The sequence below is a fragment of the Trichogramma pretiosum genome, unplaced genomic scaffold, assembly GCF_000599845.2.
Source record: "Trichogramma pretiosum strain Unisexual culture from Peru unplaced genomic scaffold, Tpre_2.0 scaffold23, whole genome shotgun sequence".
NCBI classification, from domain to species: Eukaryota; Metazoa; Arthropoda; class Insecta; order Hymenoptera; family Trichogrammatidae; genus Trichogramma; species Trichogramma pretiosum.
This window is the reverse complement of record NW_019641629.1, coordinates 53,177-73,058: the sequence shown is the minus strand read 5'-3', so window position 1 is coordinate 73,058 and position 19,882 is coordinate 53,177. Positions and strand designations below refer to the sequence as shown.

The following is a 19,882-nucleotide window of genomic DNA, read 5'->3' as shown; positions in this document are numbered from 1 at the left end:
TAAAACTGGGCGTGCTCAAGGTCGTAGTTAAAAATCAGTAGTATGTGTTCATCGTCAGTACTCCATTTCGTCGAGTCATCTATAGCTTCAATTAGGATTTTTTTGAAAATTGATAAATATTATGATTATATCAAAATCTTTTTTTTATCAAAATTATTAAATTTTTTCCATCAAAATAATTGATAAAATGGAAAACTCAATTCTGACCCACTGGTGAATAATTTTGATTCTGACTCAAAATTTTACGCTTGAGATATTCACGTTAGGTATATACACAGAGATCAACCCAACCTAAGTATAATTGATGGACCTAGTCCTGGAGAAACTGCTTCGGTCACAATCGGTAGCCTCTGCGCCAGGTAATAAGTATTTTGTTGTATGATTCGCTATCATCATATTTAGTAAGAAAAATAATATTTAATGAAGATAATGATAACGAAGAAATCTTATTCGACTAATTTGCTTTGACTTTCATATATACATTTATTTTTACTTTTAAACTTGCAGGTATATGGAAAAAGGTTTATGACAAAAGAAACCTTTCTAGCGGTGAAACTCAAAGTAGTATTATCGTTTTAGACATGTTATCGTGAGGTCAGATCACAATCAAAATGTTTAAAAAAAATCTGCTTTTAGCCTTATGAAAATGATTTTAGTGCTCAAAAGCGCCAAAGAAATTTCAGGTCTCGTACCTTGAAACACGCAGGTAAGTATGCCAAGCTCTCATTCATACGCCTTCTATTTCGAAGATATCTTGGGGGCACTTTCCTTTCTCGTTGAACCGTCGTCACACGGTAAACAAAACCAACGATACATAAAGTTTCCTCGAACTACGAAACACTCGTATCGTATCGGTAAAATTACGAGCACTGGCGATGCTTTCGATTGCTCATTACCTTTGCTCTCAAAGTTTTTAACTAGTGCCAATTATGCGACGAAAAACAAATGAATTTCTCAATTTTTGAGCTGTCGAGATCGCATTTCGATAGTTCGTAAAAAATCGTAAATGCAAAGGTCGTACATTTTTTATTTAATTTTTTTATCATCAATAGAATGATGACAGAACTGAAAATGAAAAATTTTGAATCATATAGTTTGCATTATCCTGAACGTAATGATAAGCTGGATGAAGTTTTTATCTTTTAAATAAACATCCGAATCCGATCTATTGCTGTAGTTTTGAAACATCGAGTATACGATTTATTTCATAAAATTTTATTTTTTAGCACCGTACAAACTCTACATGTCGAAAATTAAAAATTTACAGGTAATAAAAATCTTGCGCGTTAACAAAAATATTTCAAGATCAATAACAAAGATGAGTCTTTACAGTTCCTCAATTTCGTCGCCTGAAAAATTAACGAGAGAAGGTTAATTAAAAAACTCGAAAGAAATTTTTAATTCCGGTCCGAAAAAAAAAATCAAAATTACCTTCATCGCGAGATTCAGCTCTTCTCTTCGGCCGCCAGGCACAATCTCAACCAATCCTCCATCGTCAGCCGATCGAAGATGAGGTCGCAGCACGGTATCGGCAGGCGGCGGCGCGCGAGCGCGAATAAAAATTCCGGCGTCCAACGGCGGAAAAATCCTCTCCACATCTTCTCGCTCAGTCGCGTCATGCAGGCCTCGCGACATCTCTCGGGCCGGAGCTCGCGCAGCTCGTCCGAGTAGGCGAGCTCGCAGTACCTGCTGACGGTGAGCAGTCTCGTCGCCTCCTTGGGCCGCAGTCGGACGAGGTCGTACAGCGACAAGTTCGATCTCACCGCGATCTTCTTGGCCTTTTTCGCGAACCTCTTGGCGTCGTACCAACGCTCCTCGAGGTCCGACGAGATCTCGAACAGTCCGTGCTCGACGAAGAATTTGATGAGCGTCAGGGCGTCGCTTCGCGTCAGCTCGTATCCATTTTTTTCGAGGCACTCCAAGACCTCTAGCATGTCCGACGCTATTTCGAATTTGATATCCGTCTTCTCCTTGTCCTCGAACGTCTCCAGAGACTCTTCGAATTGACGCTCGGTGGGAAAAACGAATTTGGACAGATCCACGCCGCGATCCAATAGAATCTCGACCAGTCCCGGAAAGATCTTCGCCACGGCCAATTGTAGCGGCGTCCTGCCGAGTCCGTCCACCGAGTCGATCCGCACCCGTTGTCCCAATTCGTCGTTGATCCTGAAGAACAGCTCCGCGAAGTAGTCGGCGTCGCCCCTCGTGCAGATGACGTGCAGAGGCGTCGATCCGTCGTCGTCGGCCGAGTTCGGATCGGCTCGTCCTCTCCTCAGCAGCAATTCGACCTTGTCCTCGGCGCCCCCGTCCAGAGCCAAGTGCAGCGGCGTCCGGCCCGACTCGTCCCGAGCGTTGACCCACAACGGCCGACGGACCTCGTCGCAGACGTCGAACAACGTCTCCATGAAGTGATGAAAGCGATGACTCTTGCAGATGACGTGCAGAGGAGTCGATCCCTCCTCGTTGGGCACGTTCGGATCGGCGCCCCGTCTCAGCAGCAGCTCGACCAACTTCAGTCTGTAGTTCACGAGTGCCAGGTGCAACGGTGTGTCCCCTCGCTTGTCTCGGACGTCGAGCTTCGCCTTCGTCCCGAAGAATATCTTCAGGAGCTCGTCGTCGTCGTCGTCGTATCGTCTCCGGCAAATGACGTGCAGAGGCGTCTCTCCGGCCTCGTTGATCGAGTTCGGATCCGCGCCGTGTCTCAGCAGCAACGAGACGACGTTGCGCTCGTTATTGGCCAGAGCCAAGTGTAGCGGCGGATCGACCGAGTCAGATTTTCCAGACAGGCAATCGGGATCCTGTCCTTGGTCCAGGTATTTCGACACGATGTCGCGGAGGCCAAGCTCGCAGGCGACGTGAAAGTGCGTCAAGCCGGACTCGTCCCGGTAGTTCGCGTCGAACCTGTCGTATATCTTAAAGAGCTTACGGATCGTCGTTTCCCAGCCGAAGACGTCGCGACTTCGTGCGCGATGCACCGGCGTCGTGCGTCGCAGCACCGGCTTGCCCGCTTCGTCCAGATCGGGCTCGTCCTTGTAGCCGGCCTCGAGCACGCAGCTGATAAATCGCGATCCCAAACCGTAATTGTGAAAGTCGTCGGGTTTCAGGGCGTCCGAGAGAAGAAGATCCATTTCTTCGCGACTGAAGATGTCCTTGAAATTCGGGAGTTGACCCGCCCGATCTCTGATCAAAAAGTCAAGACTACGGAGAAAAGCACGTCGCTCCGCTTCCGTCTCCCAGTTGACCTTTTCACGCAGTACTTGCAATTTCGCTTGGTTAAGATAATTGGCATTTTCACGCTTACTCTTCAGTATTGAGTCTAATCTTATGCGCTTTTCATCGTCGCTTTGATGCACTAAGTCGAGGCACTCGATGGTGTGCATTAACGACATTTTGCGCTTTTCATCGTCGCTTTGATGCACTAAGTCGAGGTACTCGATGGTGTGCATTAACGACATTTTGCGCACACACAAGTACAAACAAACACCAACAGTCGCTCACGGTACAACCTATTTTTTATCAATTTTTCACACGATAATTACTCGCTGCGTTAAATGCAAAGTAATTTCTTTGCAACTATCGCTTCGGCGTCGTGACAACGACTCGGTTCGCGATTCGACACTGGTATACAATAACCACGCGCGCGATCCTCGCCCAAACATCGCATTCTCGAGCCGAGCGCGCCCGTGCGATAGTGTAAACAAAACGACACTCGGCTTTTCGACTCGGCATTATTTTCGAATTGAATATATATTTTGTGCCAGACACGACACTCGAGTGATCAATGCGACTGATTTCCATGCAACGAACGTCAATTTTCTTTCTTTTTTTTTATTATGTACTAATTGAGCCGCGATGCAATAAATTCACACATTAATAATTGTCAAAACTTTGTGCATGCTTGAGAATTAAGAAAAAATTGTAAAATTTTTAAAAAGATTTTTCCCAAAAGATTTTTCTCAAAGTAACGATGAAAATCAAAAAATTTTAATTTTCATCGTTACTCCGTTACAGCCACTCATTCTTTTTCTCGTACTATTTTATTGAGCTTTCGCTGCTAGATGGCGAATACCTCAACAGTTGTAAATCTGCAAGTGATAAAGTGAAAATTTTGGTACAAGCATAAGTCAGAGTTCGTAGGCTGTTAGTGAACATTTTCAGCGTATTAATGAATGATTCGTTCTCAGTTTTCTCATGTTATCAAAGTTCCTTCTAATATCACTTGGTGTGATTACCGCTTTGATACAAAATTTTTTATTCCGCCTCACTAAATAATGATCATAATGTACCTTTCAAATACTCATTCTAGCATCATGAATTTTAAAACTACTGGCACATGTCTGAGAATACTTTCAACGATATATTAAATATAAATTAATTAATTTTTTGTAATAAAATGAAAATATACATGGCACTGAACACACAAGACATGTACAAATAGGTATGCTAATGAACACCATGTTTAAAACCCATCGAAATTCACCTATTTCATATCGAATGAGCTTCTACCTTTTGATTTTTTTTGCTTTAACTTTATGCTACAGTAAAAAATATATTTGTTACAAATAATGTTAAATTATATGAGACGTTTGCTGAAAAAAAAATTTATTATTGAAATTTGGATCCAAATGTCAATTCATTTTTTTTCCGATACTTACAAGTGTACGTCGTCGAACGAAATTAACAGGGCCTCCAAATTCTCGTAAAGTTCCAGAAAATTATTCTGGAAGAACTCCACAGCGAATGCGTTGGTATTTGAAAAAAAGTTACAAAATTATTAATATTAAATTTATTTCATATCTTGCTGCTAGGAGGCTTCGTTTTATACTTACTGTATATTTGCACGTATACATTCACCTGCCGTGAAGACTGATCGACGGCAGGTCGAACTCGTCTATCCAAAGGCCGTTGTTGTCGTCTTCGCGTAGCCGGAATTGAAAAATAACTTCCCACTCTGTTTGATGTACTGTAAATATTAATACAAAATTAAATATAGTAATTACTAATTTTTGAGAACGAAGCCGTTTAAAATAGTAAATTTAACATGGGCTCTTATAGTAGGCCATCATAATTTCATACATTTTACGACATAACCTTTTTATTCAACGAAAAATCTTAACCAAAAACGAATATTTTATGCATCAAGTCACTACCGAACTAACTTATGAGTAATTATTCAACAAAATGTGCGTAAAATCATTAATTTCAAATAGTGCGAGCGGTTGCTGACGAGTCACCTTAATATAAAAAAGCACGAATCGCCAATTTGAAAATAATAATAAAAAAAATTACCACGCACACATTACCCCAATTATATTATATTTAATTAACATATGTATTTATTAATTACTTACTTCTATTGTAATTCTCCATTACGAAATTGAAACTTTTCAGCAGTTTACAACAACAAACCGAGCAACAGTTTGCTACAAAGTTGAAACGTTGAAATTGGTTATGTTGACTGAACAATTTTCTGAACAATTGCAACGCGATACAAACGTCAAGCAATCGATTTCATTTGAAAGATCACGAATTTTTCAGCTGAGAAAATTAATATAAGTTAATGTTTAAACTTCCTTCTTAAATTCATATAATCCATACAAAATTAAAAATATTAATTTTCCCCGTTTAAAATTTCGTGATTTTTTAAATGCGATAAATTTCATGACGTTTGTATTGTATACCTACCTATCAAGCAAGTATCTTATCGATCTAGTTTTGCTTCCTGCTAGAGGAAGATCTTTGCTTTAATAGGCTTGAAAACATAATTTGAACCAGGCATTGTAGAACAATTTCGTTTACATATTTGTAAACTACATTAAGTTCTCAAATGTGCACAGCAAAATCTCGAAAACATGACATTTAAGAGTATCAGATTCAATTGGATTTATAATCGATCGTGGTACTTTTGAAGCCGGAATAACTTATTTGCCATAAATGCATAAAATAACTTTTTAAATTTTTTACATAGTTTTTTTCTTATAGGATAAAGCTCTTTCCAAATGAATTTGCAGCGGTTTTTATTAATATAACATGTACTATAGAAATGAAATAATACAGTCATACATACAGGGTGATCGGAAAGTACCTTCCACCGCTTCATAGCCATGTAGCTGAGAAAATTCTGAGTCGAAAGTTTCTTTGGAATTTTTTTCTATTTTCAATAATAAGCGAGATAATCGACGAAGTAAAACGCTAAAATCTATAAATGAAAGGTCCTGCGAGGATCCACGCTCGGCAGTTGTTTTGACGAATGACAACAAAAGTATCGATGCGCTCAAAAATGTAAACAAACAAAGCGAGCGCGTGTGCATTGCTTCTGATGCATCGAGCGGGGTTAGAATGGCGACATGTCGAATGCATGAACTTTAATTCTATCTCGGCGTAATGGCAAAACAAAAAGGTTTGATAAAGTATGAGCGATACGACAAAAAATACCCATGAAGCTCTCCTTGTGAACAACCTCGAATTCGGACAATCATCGAATAAGCTAACATAAGTAGTTACTAATGAAAAATGGAATATTTTTTTCAAAAAATAACGAAAATTACAGCTTCGAGAGCAAGTTACACTTTTTCCAACGCAACGAAGCTGAAGACTCGACACTTGGGCACAAATTTGAAAAAAAATACGATTCCCAAAATCTTAAACTCGAAAACGGTGTGTCTCGGAAAAAAACTTGTATTTTTTTGGCCTTTTTTTCCTGATTCGTTCGTTGAGTACGAAAAATCGATTTTCTACGTAGGAGTCTGAGTTTAAATGACGGACTAAGACTCTGTCATAAATCACAGACCATTTTGACGACGCTAATAGAAAAACGGAGTGTTTTTTTCGAAAAATATCAAAAATTTAAGCTGTGAGTGCGAGCTGCGTGTTTTTTCCGGCGCAACGAAGCTGGAGACTCGACACTTTGGCACAAATTTAAAAAAACATACGATTGCCAAAATGTCAAAGTCCTACGAGTGTTCGAGCTCAAGAACGGTGGTCTCAGATTAAAAAAAGAATTTCTGAATATACCAAGGAAATAACACTGCTTCGTCTTATACAATTTTTTGACTTTGCCACTTGCAGATTTATAAATAATGGTACTCACCACCTAGCGGTGTAAGCTGACTTTAATTTGCATCACGAGCAAAGCGAGTAACGCAGGTTGGTTAAGCGATCATCAAGAAAATATAACACGGTATAGTTTGTATAAACAAGGATAGTACACGATTGATTTTTACGCGAGTTGAAGTGTACAACAATTGTAAACGTAATATTTGAAATTTTAACTATTCCACACGATATTTGCATGATTATACTGAATTTTTTGGAGTTAATAAAAATAATTTCTTTGAAAACATGCTGGTAGGGTAGACAAGCATCAAGAAAATTTATTTAAAATTAAGCAGTAAGCTATCTTATTTAGCAGCGAAATAATACATGTTACGTTGCTACATCATGAGCCGGCTACAGCTATTCGCCGATAACGCAGAGGTGATCGACATTACCAACAACTCCCGTCTTGCACACGATGACGGAGAAATTTAAAAGTTCATTGTCTTCATCTTACGTCCGGATGAAATTTTACCGTCCTATACTTATTTTTTTATCGCATATCGAGTTCATAATTCTCTGGTTGAAAAAAATAGAGCGAAATCCATGCTCCAGGTAAAGAAGATCGCAAAAATAAATAAATTAATTAATAAAGTTCACGCACATCAAATACGCTTCGAACAAGAAAATTGTTGAGTTTTACGAGTTTTAGCTCTCGAATGGTATGCCCGATAGATGATTATGTGCCAGACTTGTACATAATATAGATTGTGCATGCGGCACGAAAGACGCCTTTCCATTTTAAATACTGATCGTCTAGTCGCATACATATGTTTTGTCCCGTTTCCGCTCACATTACAATGCCCACTAGCTACCGCTTCTAACCGTCATAGACGCTTTCTAATCGTCTTGCTTCTGGCCATGTGTTTTTTTAACTTTCCATGTAGACCGTAGTGTACTCACGATAGTCCAGTACATTTGTGAATGCTGAGGTCCCTTCAGAATGGTAGGGATCTTTCCTTCTCTTACTAGAGTAGAAATAACGATGAAAGATGTTCTTACTTGAACGTCTATTATCTCAAATTTTTTCTTTCTGCCCGCAGATGCTCTATAATAGACTCGAGAACTAATTTACTTGAAAAGTAAATTATTTCTCTTTTGTTCGAATGTTTTTCTACATATACTTATTTCACATATGTTTAAGTAAATTTTGCGCCTACATTAATGACATTCTCATTACGATTTCGGTGTATAGTTCCAATGACACGCGAGTATTGCGCTAAATTACTGTGTACGACCGATCGACGGCAGAGGGGGAACGTACCAGTATCGCGTATTACAGTCGCTGGTGTGGAGCTAAATTCCTGCTGCAAGCAAGTTGTTTACAAATCGATGAAATCGAGGTACAGTGTTGGCACACTCGAGGCATATATAACCTCGAATATTTTTCCAATGCACAACGTGAAAATTTAAAGTGATTACATTTATAAAATTAAGCGAGTGATGGAAAGCAGAGAGGAGACAATAAGGTATTTTTTTTTACTCGTGCCGTGATATTTTTTCAAACGATCACTCGATTACACTTAATCATACTTCAGGGTTAAGCAAGAAACGAATGATACTTGGTACGATGCAAATGAGGATGATAATTTCGATTCTGTGGACTCTTGCGAAGCTGAAAATTTGTCGTTTCATGAATCATCAGTAAGTTTGGTAAATTCAATTTAATTATCCTCTGCCACCGTTAAAAATATTGCATTATTTTAATTTTAGACAAGTAATATCAACGAGGCTACGGCGTTGCATGAAAATTTAGGTGAAGAAACATTCATAGAGTATGAGTGCAAAGATTTTAAACCTGAACTGAAGTCTTTATCGACAAGCATCTGTAAAACCGAACATCAGAGCTGTCTAGCTGCTGTAAAAACAGAAAACCAAGCTCAAACCAGTTCCTTGGGTGAAAAAAGTTCTACGATTTTAATTGAAGAAGAAGCCGATTACGATGATACATATCAATTTCGAGAGAAGTCTCGATTAAATCTTGGCGAATTCGAGGAGGTGAATGTATTTGAAAAAGAAAGAAAATTTGATAAGGATATTTTGTGTCAAAACACGTCTCAAGAAAAATCATCTTTAAATACACGTATTAATTCGACACGTAAGAATATTAAATCACATGAATGTGCAATATGTCAGAAATCATTTGATTACCAAAGTTATCTCAAACGTCACATGACAGTTCATACCGGCAAAAAACCATTCAAATGTGAGATTTGTTGTAAATCATTTAGTCAAAAAATTAACCTTAAATCTCACATGATTGCAGTACACGATCGAAGCAAATTCTTCGAATGTGACGTTTGTCACCAATCATTTAAGTATTTGCAAATCCTCAAAAATCACAAAAAAGCCATACATATTCGTAGCGAATTTTTAAAATGTAAGATTTGTCTCAAATCATTTTCATCTACGAGTAATCTCAATATACACGTAGATGCAGTTCATGTACGTAGAAAACCCTTCGAATGTGAAATTTGCCAAAATTCATTTAGTCGCAAGGATCACCTCATTAATCACATCAATTCGGTACATGATCAGAGCGAACCCTTCAAATGTGAGATTTGCAACAAATCATATTACCGTAAAGGTATCCTCAATGCTCACATAAATGCTGTTCATTATCTTAGCAAACCCTTTGAATGTGACTTTTGTCACAAAACCTTTTCAGAAAAGGGTAATCTTAGTAGACACATAACTTCAGTACATAATCGTAGCAAACTCTTAGAATAAGAAACTTCGAATGCGAGATTTGTTACAAATCATTTGGATAAAAAGTTAATCTTAAAACTCACGTTATCGGAGTACATATTTGCAGCAAATTCTTTGAATGTGAAATTAGTCAAAAATCATTTAGAATGAAAGGTAATCTAAATTCTCATACAAATTCAGTACATACTCGTTAAAAATCTTAAGATCGTGATATTTGTTCGAATTTCGCATGAAATACTCTAGCGCAATTTTAAAAAATTTTGCATACAAATATTTGTTCAAACCAGCGGCCCGAAAGTGCTCAAAGCGACAAGAGCGATTTTCGCACTAGTAACTCTGGGGCAGTAATATAATATTTAACTTTGTTAAAAATAATAAAGCATTTCAAACTACTATAATTTTTGTGGTTATAATGAAATACCTATTCAACTCCTATCCATCATTGTTCCTTGAAGTAGAAAATATTTCTAAACTTTCCAAGGTATTAGCAGCAGGTTTTCTTTTACCTATAAAGGGGTAAAAAAAAATAATAAAGAAACGATATACAATGTATCGTATTTTGTCTCGTTGAAATTCAAATTTTCAGAACATTTCAGAACGATTTAGATGACGCTCGTTAAATACTCAATACCGATTATGTACAGTGTTAAAGTAGACAAACGAATGTCGTCTAGTTTATTTATACATATATACGACACAGTGTACATATCTAGGACATCTTTAATTCAAGGATCAAGGAGGAGTCGAGTGCTGACGTTATTGTATACTAAAAAGAACTCGCCAAGTCGTTTGTATTCACGTTGGTGCTCGATAACGCACTTAAACTCATACATAAAATACAACTCGACAATATAAAAAATTATATTAGTACATCACAGTGGCACTTATCGAAACAAATGCTTAATCGTTACAATCAATCAATCGTTTAAAACTTCACGAAAATAAGATTAAAAAAAAAACACACACGAAATGGTCCGCGTTTAAACACACGTCACAAACACACAAACACACACACATATCAGTCCGGTAAAATCTCCAGGTCGGCCATGTCGACTCGGCAGCAGATCACGTAGCCCCTGGCTCGATCCTTGAACAGAGGCTGCCTCAGCTGGCACTCCTCGACGAGGTCGCAGCCCTCGTGGGCCCGGGCGATCACGTCCTCGCTCGGCCACGGGTCGTTCAGCACGCGATAGACGAGGCCCCGGCGCTGGGGCAGCTGCGGATCGATCACGTACTTGTCCACGGTCTGGGGCACCACGAGGGTCTCGCTGCTGGCCAGACTGCGGCCCATCATCACGGGCTCGCCGCGGCGGCTGCCGTTCATGCGCAGCGCCCCGGTGGGCGTCACCTTGACGCGCAGCGCGCGATCCGTCGAGTCGGCCAGCTCGCGAATCAGTCGCGAGATCAGGCGCCAATTGCCCCGGGCTATGCTCAGCCACATGGGCAGCGTGTTCTCGTAGTAGTAGGCCGCCTTCTGCTGGGTCATGTAGTACAGGTCGTCGTCGCTTATCATCTGCGTCATCACTAAATGATTATCTGGGGAGGGAGAAAAATTAAGTAATTATTACGCGTACTATAATTTCCGAGGTATGATTAAAATTTTTTTTAAACTTTTATCGACAAGGCGAAAAATTTTTAGATAGAGTCACTCGACCAGTGATTGAAAGGTTTAAAAAAATTCTGCTTTTAAGCAGCTCGGATGCATGTTTTTAGTCAATTTTAGGTAATCGAACCAATAGCTTGTCAAAGTTCATACTTTCTTCTACCTATTAGAACTTTTACAGAATTTTCAATTGAGTTTTTCATTCATAAAAGTTTATGAAAATGAAAAAAAAACGTGCTTTACCAGTGAATGAATAAGAAACTAAAACATAAATTTATCATCCAAAACAATCTCTTTATTGCCATATTGACATGATTAAAATAAGGGCACCCGTGTTAAATGACATAATTAAAGTATTTCATGGTCATGTTATGATTTTTCATGTTATAGGACACGTTTTGGTGATTTTTCAGGGATCTTTTTTAAAAATTTGTTTCATTTGAGTAGAGAAGAACCATTTGACAAACATTATAAGACCTCATTGATGAGGATTGGTTCAAAACTCCAATCAAAATATGCTTATATTTGTATTTCATTTACTGGGCAAGTGCGAACTATTCGCCACACCAGTAAATGAAAGTTGAAAAAGAATGAAATTTTCTAATTAAAACTTGATTTTTCCCTGGAAATGCAATTGTTTAACATATAAATGACAGTTTTAAAGGTAATTAATCTGTTATAAAAGGTTTTGAGCTGCTCATTCTTATACAATGGATCTTTCAAATTTTAACGATCTTCAGCGATTATGTACAAAATGACCATATTTTACGGCTTAGCGAACGATGCGTTCGTAAATTAATTCCTATCGTTAAACTATATCGATTCTGGACCTGATAACAATTCGAATAGTTAACAATAATACCCAAGAATAGCATGAAAATTTCATCGTTTATGAATAATGTCGTTATCAATTAATAATTTTCTTTTAAAAAGTGCTTTCAATCACTGGTTAGGTGACTCTACTTATTTTAATTTATTACTTAAAGGTGCTCATGAGTTCTTACTGCGTACTCACTCTCATTTAAGTATTGATCCATCACTGTATCGTTCGTCCAAACGTTCTTAAATATCTTTCTCTGATAATCGAGACTATAAATTTCGGAAAACTTAATCTTCGTCTCGGCGAATATGGCGCCCCGCTGAAACTTGGGCGGGTGGGGCAGTCGCGGTGCCTCGGCCAGGGCGGGCACCACTGTGGCGGCCACCGACAGGTCGTTGCCCAGATGCCTGCGCACGCGCAGCACCTCCAAAAAGTCGAGGGCGTTGACGTAGTAGCCCACGGAGAAGTTGCGCCTCTGGCCGCGCGACACGTCGATCATGAGGGGCTCGGGCGCCAGCCGGCACACCGGATAGCAGTCGCTCTGAAAGTGCACGTCGTCGAAGCTGTGATTGTGTATCCTCAGCCCGTACGGATTGTCCTTGTAGTAGAGGTAGCTCGTGCTGGCCTCGCTGCGCAGAAACTTGGAGCCGATGTGGTAGTCGATGGAGCTGCCCGGACAGGCGAAGTGCAGCCAGGGCCCGTCGTGGCGATAGATGCAGCGGTCGCCCGTCTCCGGGTAGCGGAACTCGGCGGCGCCCGACGCGGGCCCGTACTGGTAGACCAGCGGGCCGAGCACGAGATTCGAGGCCAAGTTGTCGACGCCGATCTTGCCCGACTGCATGAGGCACTTGGCCAGCGCGCAAGCGGGCAGGTGCAGCAAGCAGCAGCAGCCAGCGCTGAGAACGAGCAGCGAAAATTTGTAAAAACCCTTCATTTTTACGGAAATTAAACAGAACAAACAAAAAAGACAATCGTAACGATATAGTTGACACAAACACAGACGATGGAGAGGCTGCTGCACCGCGCGCACGCTCGTGATAATACGCGCTACGCTCGCGACTGACGTCGATACACGCGCCGCACAGAGACAGCGAGACGCGAGTGTTTACCAATATTATTTATTATTACGCTGTACGCACGATCGTCGTGTGGCACGATGACTCGAGACTTCGAGTCACGTCCGATACCGAATCATAATATAACGCTGTATCGATACGATAATTTACGAGTGCCGGCGGAAAAATTATGGTCTAGCTTCGACGTGTAATTGACGAAATGTATTTATGCAAGTATGGCAAAGTTTATATTGTAAGGAAGAAGTAAAGCTTCGAATCCGAGAGATTTTAATGCTTTGTCGGACTCTATTTGACAATCGATGCAGTTTATTTACGAGACAAAAAATGAACAAAAGGTGTCGAGGACAAGCGTCGAACGTATTATATAATCGGAGCCCATTTATTCTTCGTTTTTCCATTCATGGCTCACCAGTTAACCATTGTAAAATAGATTATATATTATTTTTCAGTTTTTTCTTTTATGGCCTTTAATATACACTTTGAGGGGCCAGAAGCGAAGATTCCAAAAGTTTGGAAAATATTCGATCACTCTAACTTAAAGCACTTAAGACGTTGACCAGCCTCGCTACAAAATAGATTCGATGAGTCGACAATAGACGTCGCATTCGAGACACGCAGTTAAATCGTTAAAGTTTAAGGTTCATATAAGTGGCCTAAAAAAATGCGACGTATCAAGGGTCGCAATATATTTTATCTTCGAGAGAAACTTTACATCTTTCTGTTTTAATTTGTTAGTTTTCATTTATTTCTTTTTGAGCTAAGATTCATACGAGATTTGTCCGACGATAATAATTAGAAAATTTTATCCATGAACAAGGAACGATTGAAACCACTATTAAACAATATCAGTGGTATAAAAAGCAGCTTGTCGATCAAAAATTTTGCTGCCAAAGTCATGGATATATTCGATATTTACTCTGACAAAAAACCATGTGCTCGGTATGCTCATTGATCAGCTTATCAAAAGTACCAAGTTACCAAACGTTGCCAATCCAAAAAAATTGCTCAGTATCCACTCGAGTTCCTTGCTCGTGTTGTTGTGAAATTTCTCATATCGACTTGCTTTTTTCCGGATATCAAGAAGAAGGTGTATTGGCCACCTATTGTAATTTGCGCGCATGGAAGCGATCTGTGTCACGATTTGGAATCGAGGTATTCGGAAGCCACGTGCCACACGCTGCTAAAACTGAACGTCAGTATGCACTGCGAGTCAAGTCCTTGGTCTATAGTATTTCCCCGCTAACTTTTTGGAAGGAAAAAAAAAGTCAGGATTCATTTCGTCGTCTCAGTTTCAAGAAATATAAGCTCACGATTTGAACTTGTGATTACTCAAAGCCCTTTTTGATAGTTAAAAATTAACAGCCAACTAGAAAAAAAAAAAACGAACCGTCGTGGTAATCGTAAATTCACATAAAAATAATCAATGTGTATATAATCAGAAAACGACAACATACGCGTTACGAGTGATATTTAGCTTCGCGCACGTGTTTACATTCGATACAGATCGTACGGTGTGTGTCCAGTACACGTTGCGACGTCTCGGCCCCAACAGAGAGCCAAGATCCCCGATCGATTATTCCAGCCAGTACTTTTGTCGTAAAAAAGACATGGCACCCTTCCACCGGTCCATCGAGATAGTTCACATGGACGAGCACGAAGTCGACGCGGAAAGCGACGGAAGCGGTGGCGCCAACAACGACCCCGAACGCAAGTACCAAGAAAATTTGCAACTGCTGGCGGCTCTGTGGGATCGGTTCAGGGATCGCGACCAAGCGAAGTACGAATTCTTGAGGACTCTGCGCGCGAGGACCAACTGGAGGATGATCGAGGAGCGACGCGAATTTCTCCAGCAGATCGACCCGTTCGTCGAGCACTGGCGCGACGAGCCACCCCCCAACTTTCACGAGATCTTCGAGCCGCACGAGATCGAGTGGCTGCTCGCGGACGTCGCCATGGACCACGACAAGTATCGTCCGGAAAAAAACTTCATCCGGTTCGTGGCTCGCAGTGGATACCGGGACAGGCTGCATCTGAACGGGCAGGGTCGACCTCTGACGCTGCTGCGCACGACGCCGCTGCATCACGCCGCCCAGCTCCAGTACCACTTCGTCTGCGCGGACCTGTTCGCCATCTACGACCGCCGCGACGCCAACTATCGCGACGCCTCGGGCTGCAGCCATCTCCACGTGGCCTGCATGGCCGGCTGCGCCGAGGTCGTGCGCGACTTCCTCGATCCGCCCCGACCCGCGAATCCCAACTGCGTCTGGCCGGGCACGGGCGACCTGCCGCTTCATCTGGCGCTGGCCTTCGACCGGGCCGAGGTCGCCGAGGCGCTGCTGCTGGCCGGCGCCGATCCCAATCTGGCCATGGAATCCGAGGCGAGATTCACGCCGCTGCACGTGATCTGCGTGAAGAGCGAGGGCGAGGGCGAGCAGCAGCACAGGAGCGACGTCGAGCTCGCGGAGCTGCTGTTCCGCTGCAGCTGGCGGGTGTATCGGCCGGTCGAGGTCGACGCCCGCGACAATCTGGGCAGGACGCCGCTGCAGCTGGCCGTGGCGTTCTCGAAGCCGGAGCTGGTCGAGGCGCTGCTGAATCGCGGCGCCGATCTCGCGAGCTTCGTCTTTCCAGCGCGAAGCTACCTGGTTCAGCACATGGCCAGGGACTGCTACAACATCGAGGTGGAGACGGCTACCCGGGCGCTGGCGGTCCTCGATCATCTGCAGGTACGAGGCTACGAGCTGTCGCGCGGCGAGGCTGTCTTCGTCGCGAGATGCCTTGACAACACGGGCGTGTTCGAGCACTTCGCGCTCTGGCAAGCCGATTGGTACGCGGCCGACGAGGAGTTCGCCCGAGCGGCTCGAGAGATCTGGATCAGGGAGGAGGAGCAGCTGTCGCTCTCGGAACTGCTCGAGATGGACTTCGAGGAGGCGCTGGAGCGCGCGAGCCCCCGGGACTGCGCGAGGTTCGCGCGCGAGACCTTCCTGGCCGTGCCCGAGGAGCACGCGCTCCTCTGTCTCGTGCTGATCGTCGAACTGGCGGGGAGACGATTCTTGCGACGCTGGGCGCTCGAGTCCGTGGCCGAGCTCGCGCACAATCATCTGCCGCCCATCTGCTGCGACGCGATCGTCAGGCGCCTCGACAATCAAGACTTGATAAACGTGATCTGCCTGATGGACGAGGCCTGCCGAGCCCAGGTCGGCTCGATCTGCAACGTCTGCGGCCAGAGAAGGCCGGTGATTCAAGCCCCGATGAATATTTAAGAGCGGAAACAGAGTATAATGGCTCAGTCTGGTTATATCCAAAGCCCGTTGTTGTGGTTTAACGATCGGTATATGAATCTAAATAAATAAAATTCTGTAATTTTCTTCAAATTTAAAATTTCTTTTAACAAAAAGTCATCGAAAATTATCAAAATTAGCTGACGCTGCTGCACGACAATGTTAAGAGAACTGAGTTTATCACTGAGCGCCATTGGATTACTCGTCAAAAAATACGTTAGACGCGGAATTATCATTATTTTTACCCTCCTTATTCTGCGCTGTTGCCGAGGACACACGCATTTTCAGTATCGTTTTACCATTCGTTCCTAATGTAATCTTCAAATGACCTTGGAAAAAAATAATTTAAACTTGGCATTGTTCGCCCTTTTCAAGTCTATAATAAAAAATGGTCTTATTCAAAAAATCATTTTCCATCAAGACATTACGTTAAAATTGTTTTCTATGCTCGCATTCTTGAACAAACGAACCTTTTACACATTTCAGGGGAAAAACTTGTTTTTAACTTTGGCCAAAACTGACGAGAAGACTTTATCAGAGGACCGACATACAAGTCTTTCTTGCCCAAACTCCCACGAAGTTCCAAATGAATTTTTGGGATGCTGTACCTTTAGCTGTTAAATAAAAAAAATCTATTTATAAAGGCGAATAATGAAGAAATTTTAGTTATTAGAGAATTTTTTTTTGCTTCAACTTCTACAATTAATTTGACTTTGTCACTTGCAGATTTACTGATAAAGCAACTCACTATCTAGCGGTCGAGTCTGAATTTAATCGTCATTGAATTTTCATAATTGTCTAGTGCAATGAACATAAAAATTCAATTAATGTTATAGTGCGTTCGCAGTAGCAGAATGTGCCGAGGTAAATGCAATGCTACGATACCCTCATAAAATCATCACCTTCTGCCAGGGTTTTGCTAGAATTTTATAAAGAGTGAATCAATAGCTTTCTTAGAATGAGATTCCACTAAGAAGGTTCTGCTACTCCAACACACGAGGCCTCCGTATAACGAGCTCACAGTTTGAGAGCATGTCGATCAGCGCCACATTTCCGAGCCGAGAGTGCGTCGGTTTTAGCTTCGGTGTTGATTCCGGTCATAGTCGCGGTATTTGCCGCGACATTATACCAGCACGCAGCTCGGCATCATGCTGGTGTTGGTCTCGAGAGTAACCTCGGCTTAGCAAGGTTCAGTATACAGCGGTAGTCGGGAGTAGACTGTAGAGCGCGGAACGCGGAACGCGCGTGAACTCGGTTTAGTGCGTTTTGTGCGCCGCGAGATGACAGTGCACCGAGATCCGATGTCTTGGCTCTTGATTACAAAGTGTCGATAACTTTTAAGTAGCGAGCCAAACATCGCTCGATACTTTTTTTAGCCTTTAGTCTCGATATATCGAATAGCACAATTATTTTTTCGACAAGTATCGAGGAAATTTTTGTTACGCGTTGCGAAAAGGAAAAATTAAAATTTAATTACTCAAAGAGATATTGACAACAATAAATTGCATCCAGAGCTTGTCCAATTCTATAAATTGGCGAGGCTCGATCGCGATGAAGATCCCATAAAATTTTGGGAAAAAAAGTGAGAAGCTTTTCCAAGGCAAGACCCTTTGGCCGTCAAATATGTAGCTGAGTTAGCAACATCGGTCTCATCAGAATATTTATTTTCTCAAGTAAGATTGCAAAAAAGTAAAATTCGAAATCGCTTGAATCCAGAAACTTTGAACAAGATCGTTTTTTCACATTCCTGTGAGTTGGAAGATTGAGTGACATGTTAACTCCGTAAAAAAACCTTTTGTCCTATCTAAATAAATGATTTATGTTGTTTAATTTTAATATTTCATACATTTATTTAATTTTTTCTACATTAAATGTAAATGCATACATTAAAATAAATGAAAAAAATTGGAAATGTTCAATTTACTTTTTAATAAAGTATTCAATAAAGCACTTTTAACAAATGATTAGTAAAAATTGATACATTTTTTAATAAAGCATAATATTTCACCTAAAATTTCATGAATATATATATATATATATTTCATTTATATAGGATTATTCAAAAAAAAGTTGGTAAGTTTTTCTCGAAGGTCGTGTCCGTTGCCAGTGAATGGTTCATATGGTTCTTGGATGGCATCCCTTTCTATCGGAGCCGGATATAAATGGAGAGTTTCCAAATCGATTATCGTGTTGTGCAAAACTGAAGCTGCTTTCACCATGGGCTTCGTTTTATACAAACTCTGCTCGATTGGTTTGTAGAAAATTCTCCATTTTTGTTTGAGCAGGGCAAAAGCTCGCTCCACGGTCATCCGCGCCCTCGATACCCTTTCATTAAAAAATCTTTCCTCTGCTGACAACTCATTTCCACGGTGGGGCTTGACAAGGTTCCTGCTCAAGGGATATGCCCCATCTCCAATGATGAAGTATGGGGCAATCACTTGAGACCCGGGAAAAAAGTCGTCGTCCGGGAACTTGAGTCGACCACTTGTGAAAGCTCTGTAAAGCGAACTAGCTCTAAAAGTTGCAGCGTCATGTTGATGGCCGTATCCACCAATATCTACACTAATAAATTTACAGTCTACGTCTACTAAAGCTTGTAATGGTGTCGAAAAAAACTTCTTGTAATTGAAATAATTCGAACTAGATTTAGGTGGTTTTTTAATGCGAATGTGGCAAACATCAATGGAAGCAACACAATGCGGTACGTCCCATTGAAAATAAAATTCTTCTGCGGAATCCATCAGAATTTTCCTGGTTGGGCTAGGCATATGCAGGGGTTGTAGTTTTTCCCACAAAGCAGCCAGCACTTCTTCAATCAAATCGCTTACGGTCGACTTTGACATAACGAAAGAGTGAGCAAGATCTGAATAAGAGCAGCCCATGCACAAAAATCTATACGAGTGTGGAAGAATGAAGTTGTATAACTAGAAAGCCTTTTATTTGTAACGTTGAGAAAATAAAAATAGTATTGTTTTAGCCGTATATTTGCGTTTTTCCCGATCATTTTCACGACCCTGTCCCGGCAGATGAAGCCTACGACCCTACACGGAAAAACTTTTGACCATGTTTCACGCTCGAATGCATAGAGATACATTCGCGCTCTGAGTCGAGCACAATTCATGCTCAGTCTCAAGCGCGAAACACTCTCGGATTCTGATGAGTGTGAACTAATATTGAGACTTGAATTTAATTTTAGATAAACTTGCCATACTTCGAATACTCATAAAAATCGTTTTTTTTCATTTACTGTAAGCGTGGAAATTTTGAAAATTTTTATAAAAGTATCGTCTGCACGGCAATC

At 41.3% G+C, this 19,882-nt stretch overlaps 4 protein-coding genes across 4 annotated transcripts; 1 reads left to right on the top strand and 3 right to left on the bottom strand.

Annotated features, from left to right (window-relative positions):
* Positions 1-1,166: 1,166 nt before the first annotated feature.
* On the bottom strand, positions 1,167-3,644 carry LOC106652864 (tankyrase-1-like). Its single transcript, XM_014372022.2, has 2 exons — positions 1,432-3,644; positions 1,167-1,349 (listed from the first exon to the last, which is right to left on the bottom strand). Exon 1 carries the CDS (start codon positions 3,453-3,455, stop codon positions 1,446-1,448), a length of 2,010 nt encoding a protein of 669 aa, XP_014227508.2. The 5' UTR covers positions 3,456-3,644; the 3' UTR covers positions 1,167-1,349; positions 1,432-1,445.
* Positions 3,645-8,386: 4,742 nt separating this feature from the next.
* On the top strand, positions 8,387-10,196 carry LOC106652904 (zinc finger protein 724-like). The gene is made up of 3 exons (XM_014372073.2): positions 8,387-8,564; positions 8,634-8,739; positions 8,809-10,196. Exons 1-3 carry the CDS (start codon positions 8,539-8,541, stop codon positions 9,823-9,825), a joined length of 1,149 nt encoding a protein of 382 aa, XP_014227559.1. The 5' UTR covers positions 8,387-8,538; the 3' UTR covers positions 9,826-10,196.
* A 247-nt stretch (positions 10,197-10,443) lies between these two features.
* On the bottom strand, positions 10,444-13,313 carry LOC106652893. Its single transcript, XM_014372062.2, has 2 exons — positions 12,423-13,313; positions 10,444-11,340 (listed from the first exon to the last, which is right to left on the bottom strand). The coding sequence occupies exons 1-2, from the start codon at positions 13,159-13,161 to the stop codon at positions 10,823-10,825; spliced, it is 1,257 nt and encodes a 418-aa protein (XP_014227548.1). The 5' UTR covers positions 13,162-13,313; the 3' UTR covers positions 10,444-10,822.
* A 5,007-nt stretch (positions 13,314-18,320) lies between these two features.
* Positions 18,321-19,424, bottom strand: LOC106652855 (protein ANTAGONIST OF LIKE HETEROCHROMATIN PROTEIN 1-like). The gene is made up of 2 exons (XM_014372010.1): positions 18,686-19,424; positions 18,321-18,328 (listed from the first exon to the last, which is right to left on the bottom strand). The coding sequence occupies exons 1-2, from the start codon at positions 19,422-19,424 to the stop codon at positions 18,321-18,323; spliced, it is 747 nt and encodes a 248-aa protein (XP_014227496.1).
* Between the last annotated feature and the right edge of the window lie 458 nt (positions 19,425-19,882).

Bases quoted from the DNA above. Each gene is read 5' to 3' on its own strand.
- LOC106652864 (XM_014372022.2), bottom strand. From the start codon at position 3,455: ATGTCGTTAATGCACACCATCGAGTACCTCGACTTAGTGCATCAAAGC.
- LOC106652904 (XM_014372073.2), top strand. From the start codon at position 8,539: ATGGAAAGCAGAGAGGAGACAATAAG. The intron at 8,565-8,633 runs GTATTTTTTTTT...ATCATACTTCAG, and splicing joins AGCAGAGAGGAGACAATAAG to GGTTAAGCAAGAAACGAATG. The intron at 8,740-8,808 runs GTAAGTTTGGTA...TTTTAATTTTAG, and splicing joins TGTCGTTTCATGAATCATCA to ACAAGTAATATCAACGAGGC.
- LOC106652893 (XM_014372062.2), bottom strand. From the start codon at position 13,161: ATGAAGGGTTTTTACAAATTTTCGCTGCTCGTTCTCAGCGCTGGCTGC. The intron at 11,341-12,422 runs GTGAGTACGCAG...CTCCCTCCCCAG, and splicing joins GGATCAATACTTAAATGAGA to ATAATCATTTAGTGATGACG.
- LOC106652855 (XM_014372010.1), bottom strand. From the start codon at position 19,424: ATGTCAAAGTCGACCGTAAGCGATTTGATTGAAGAAGTGCTGGCTGCT.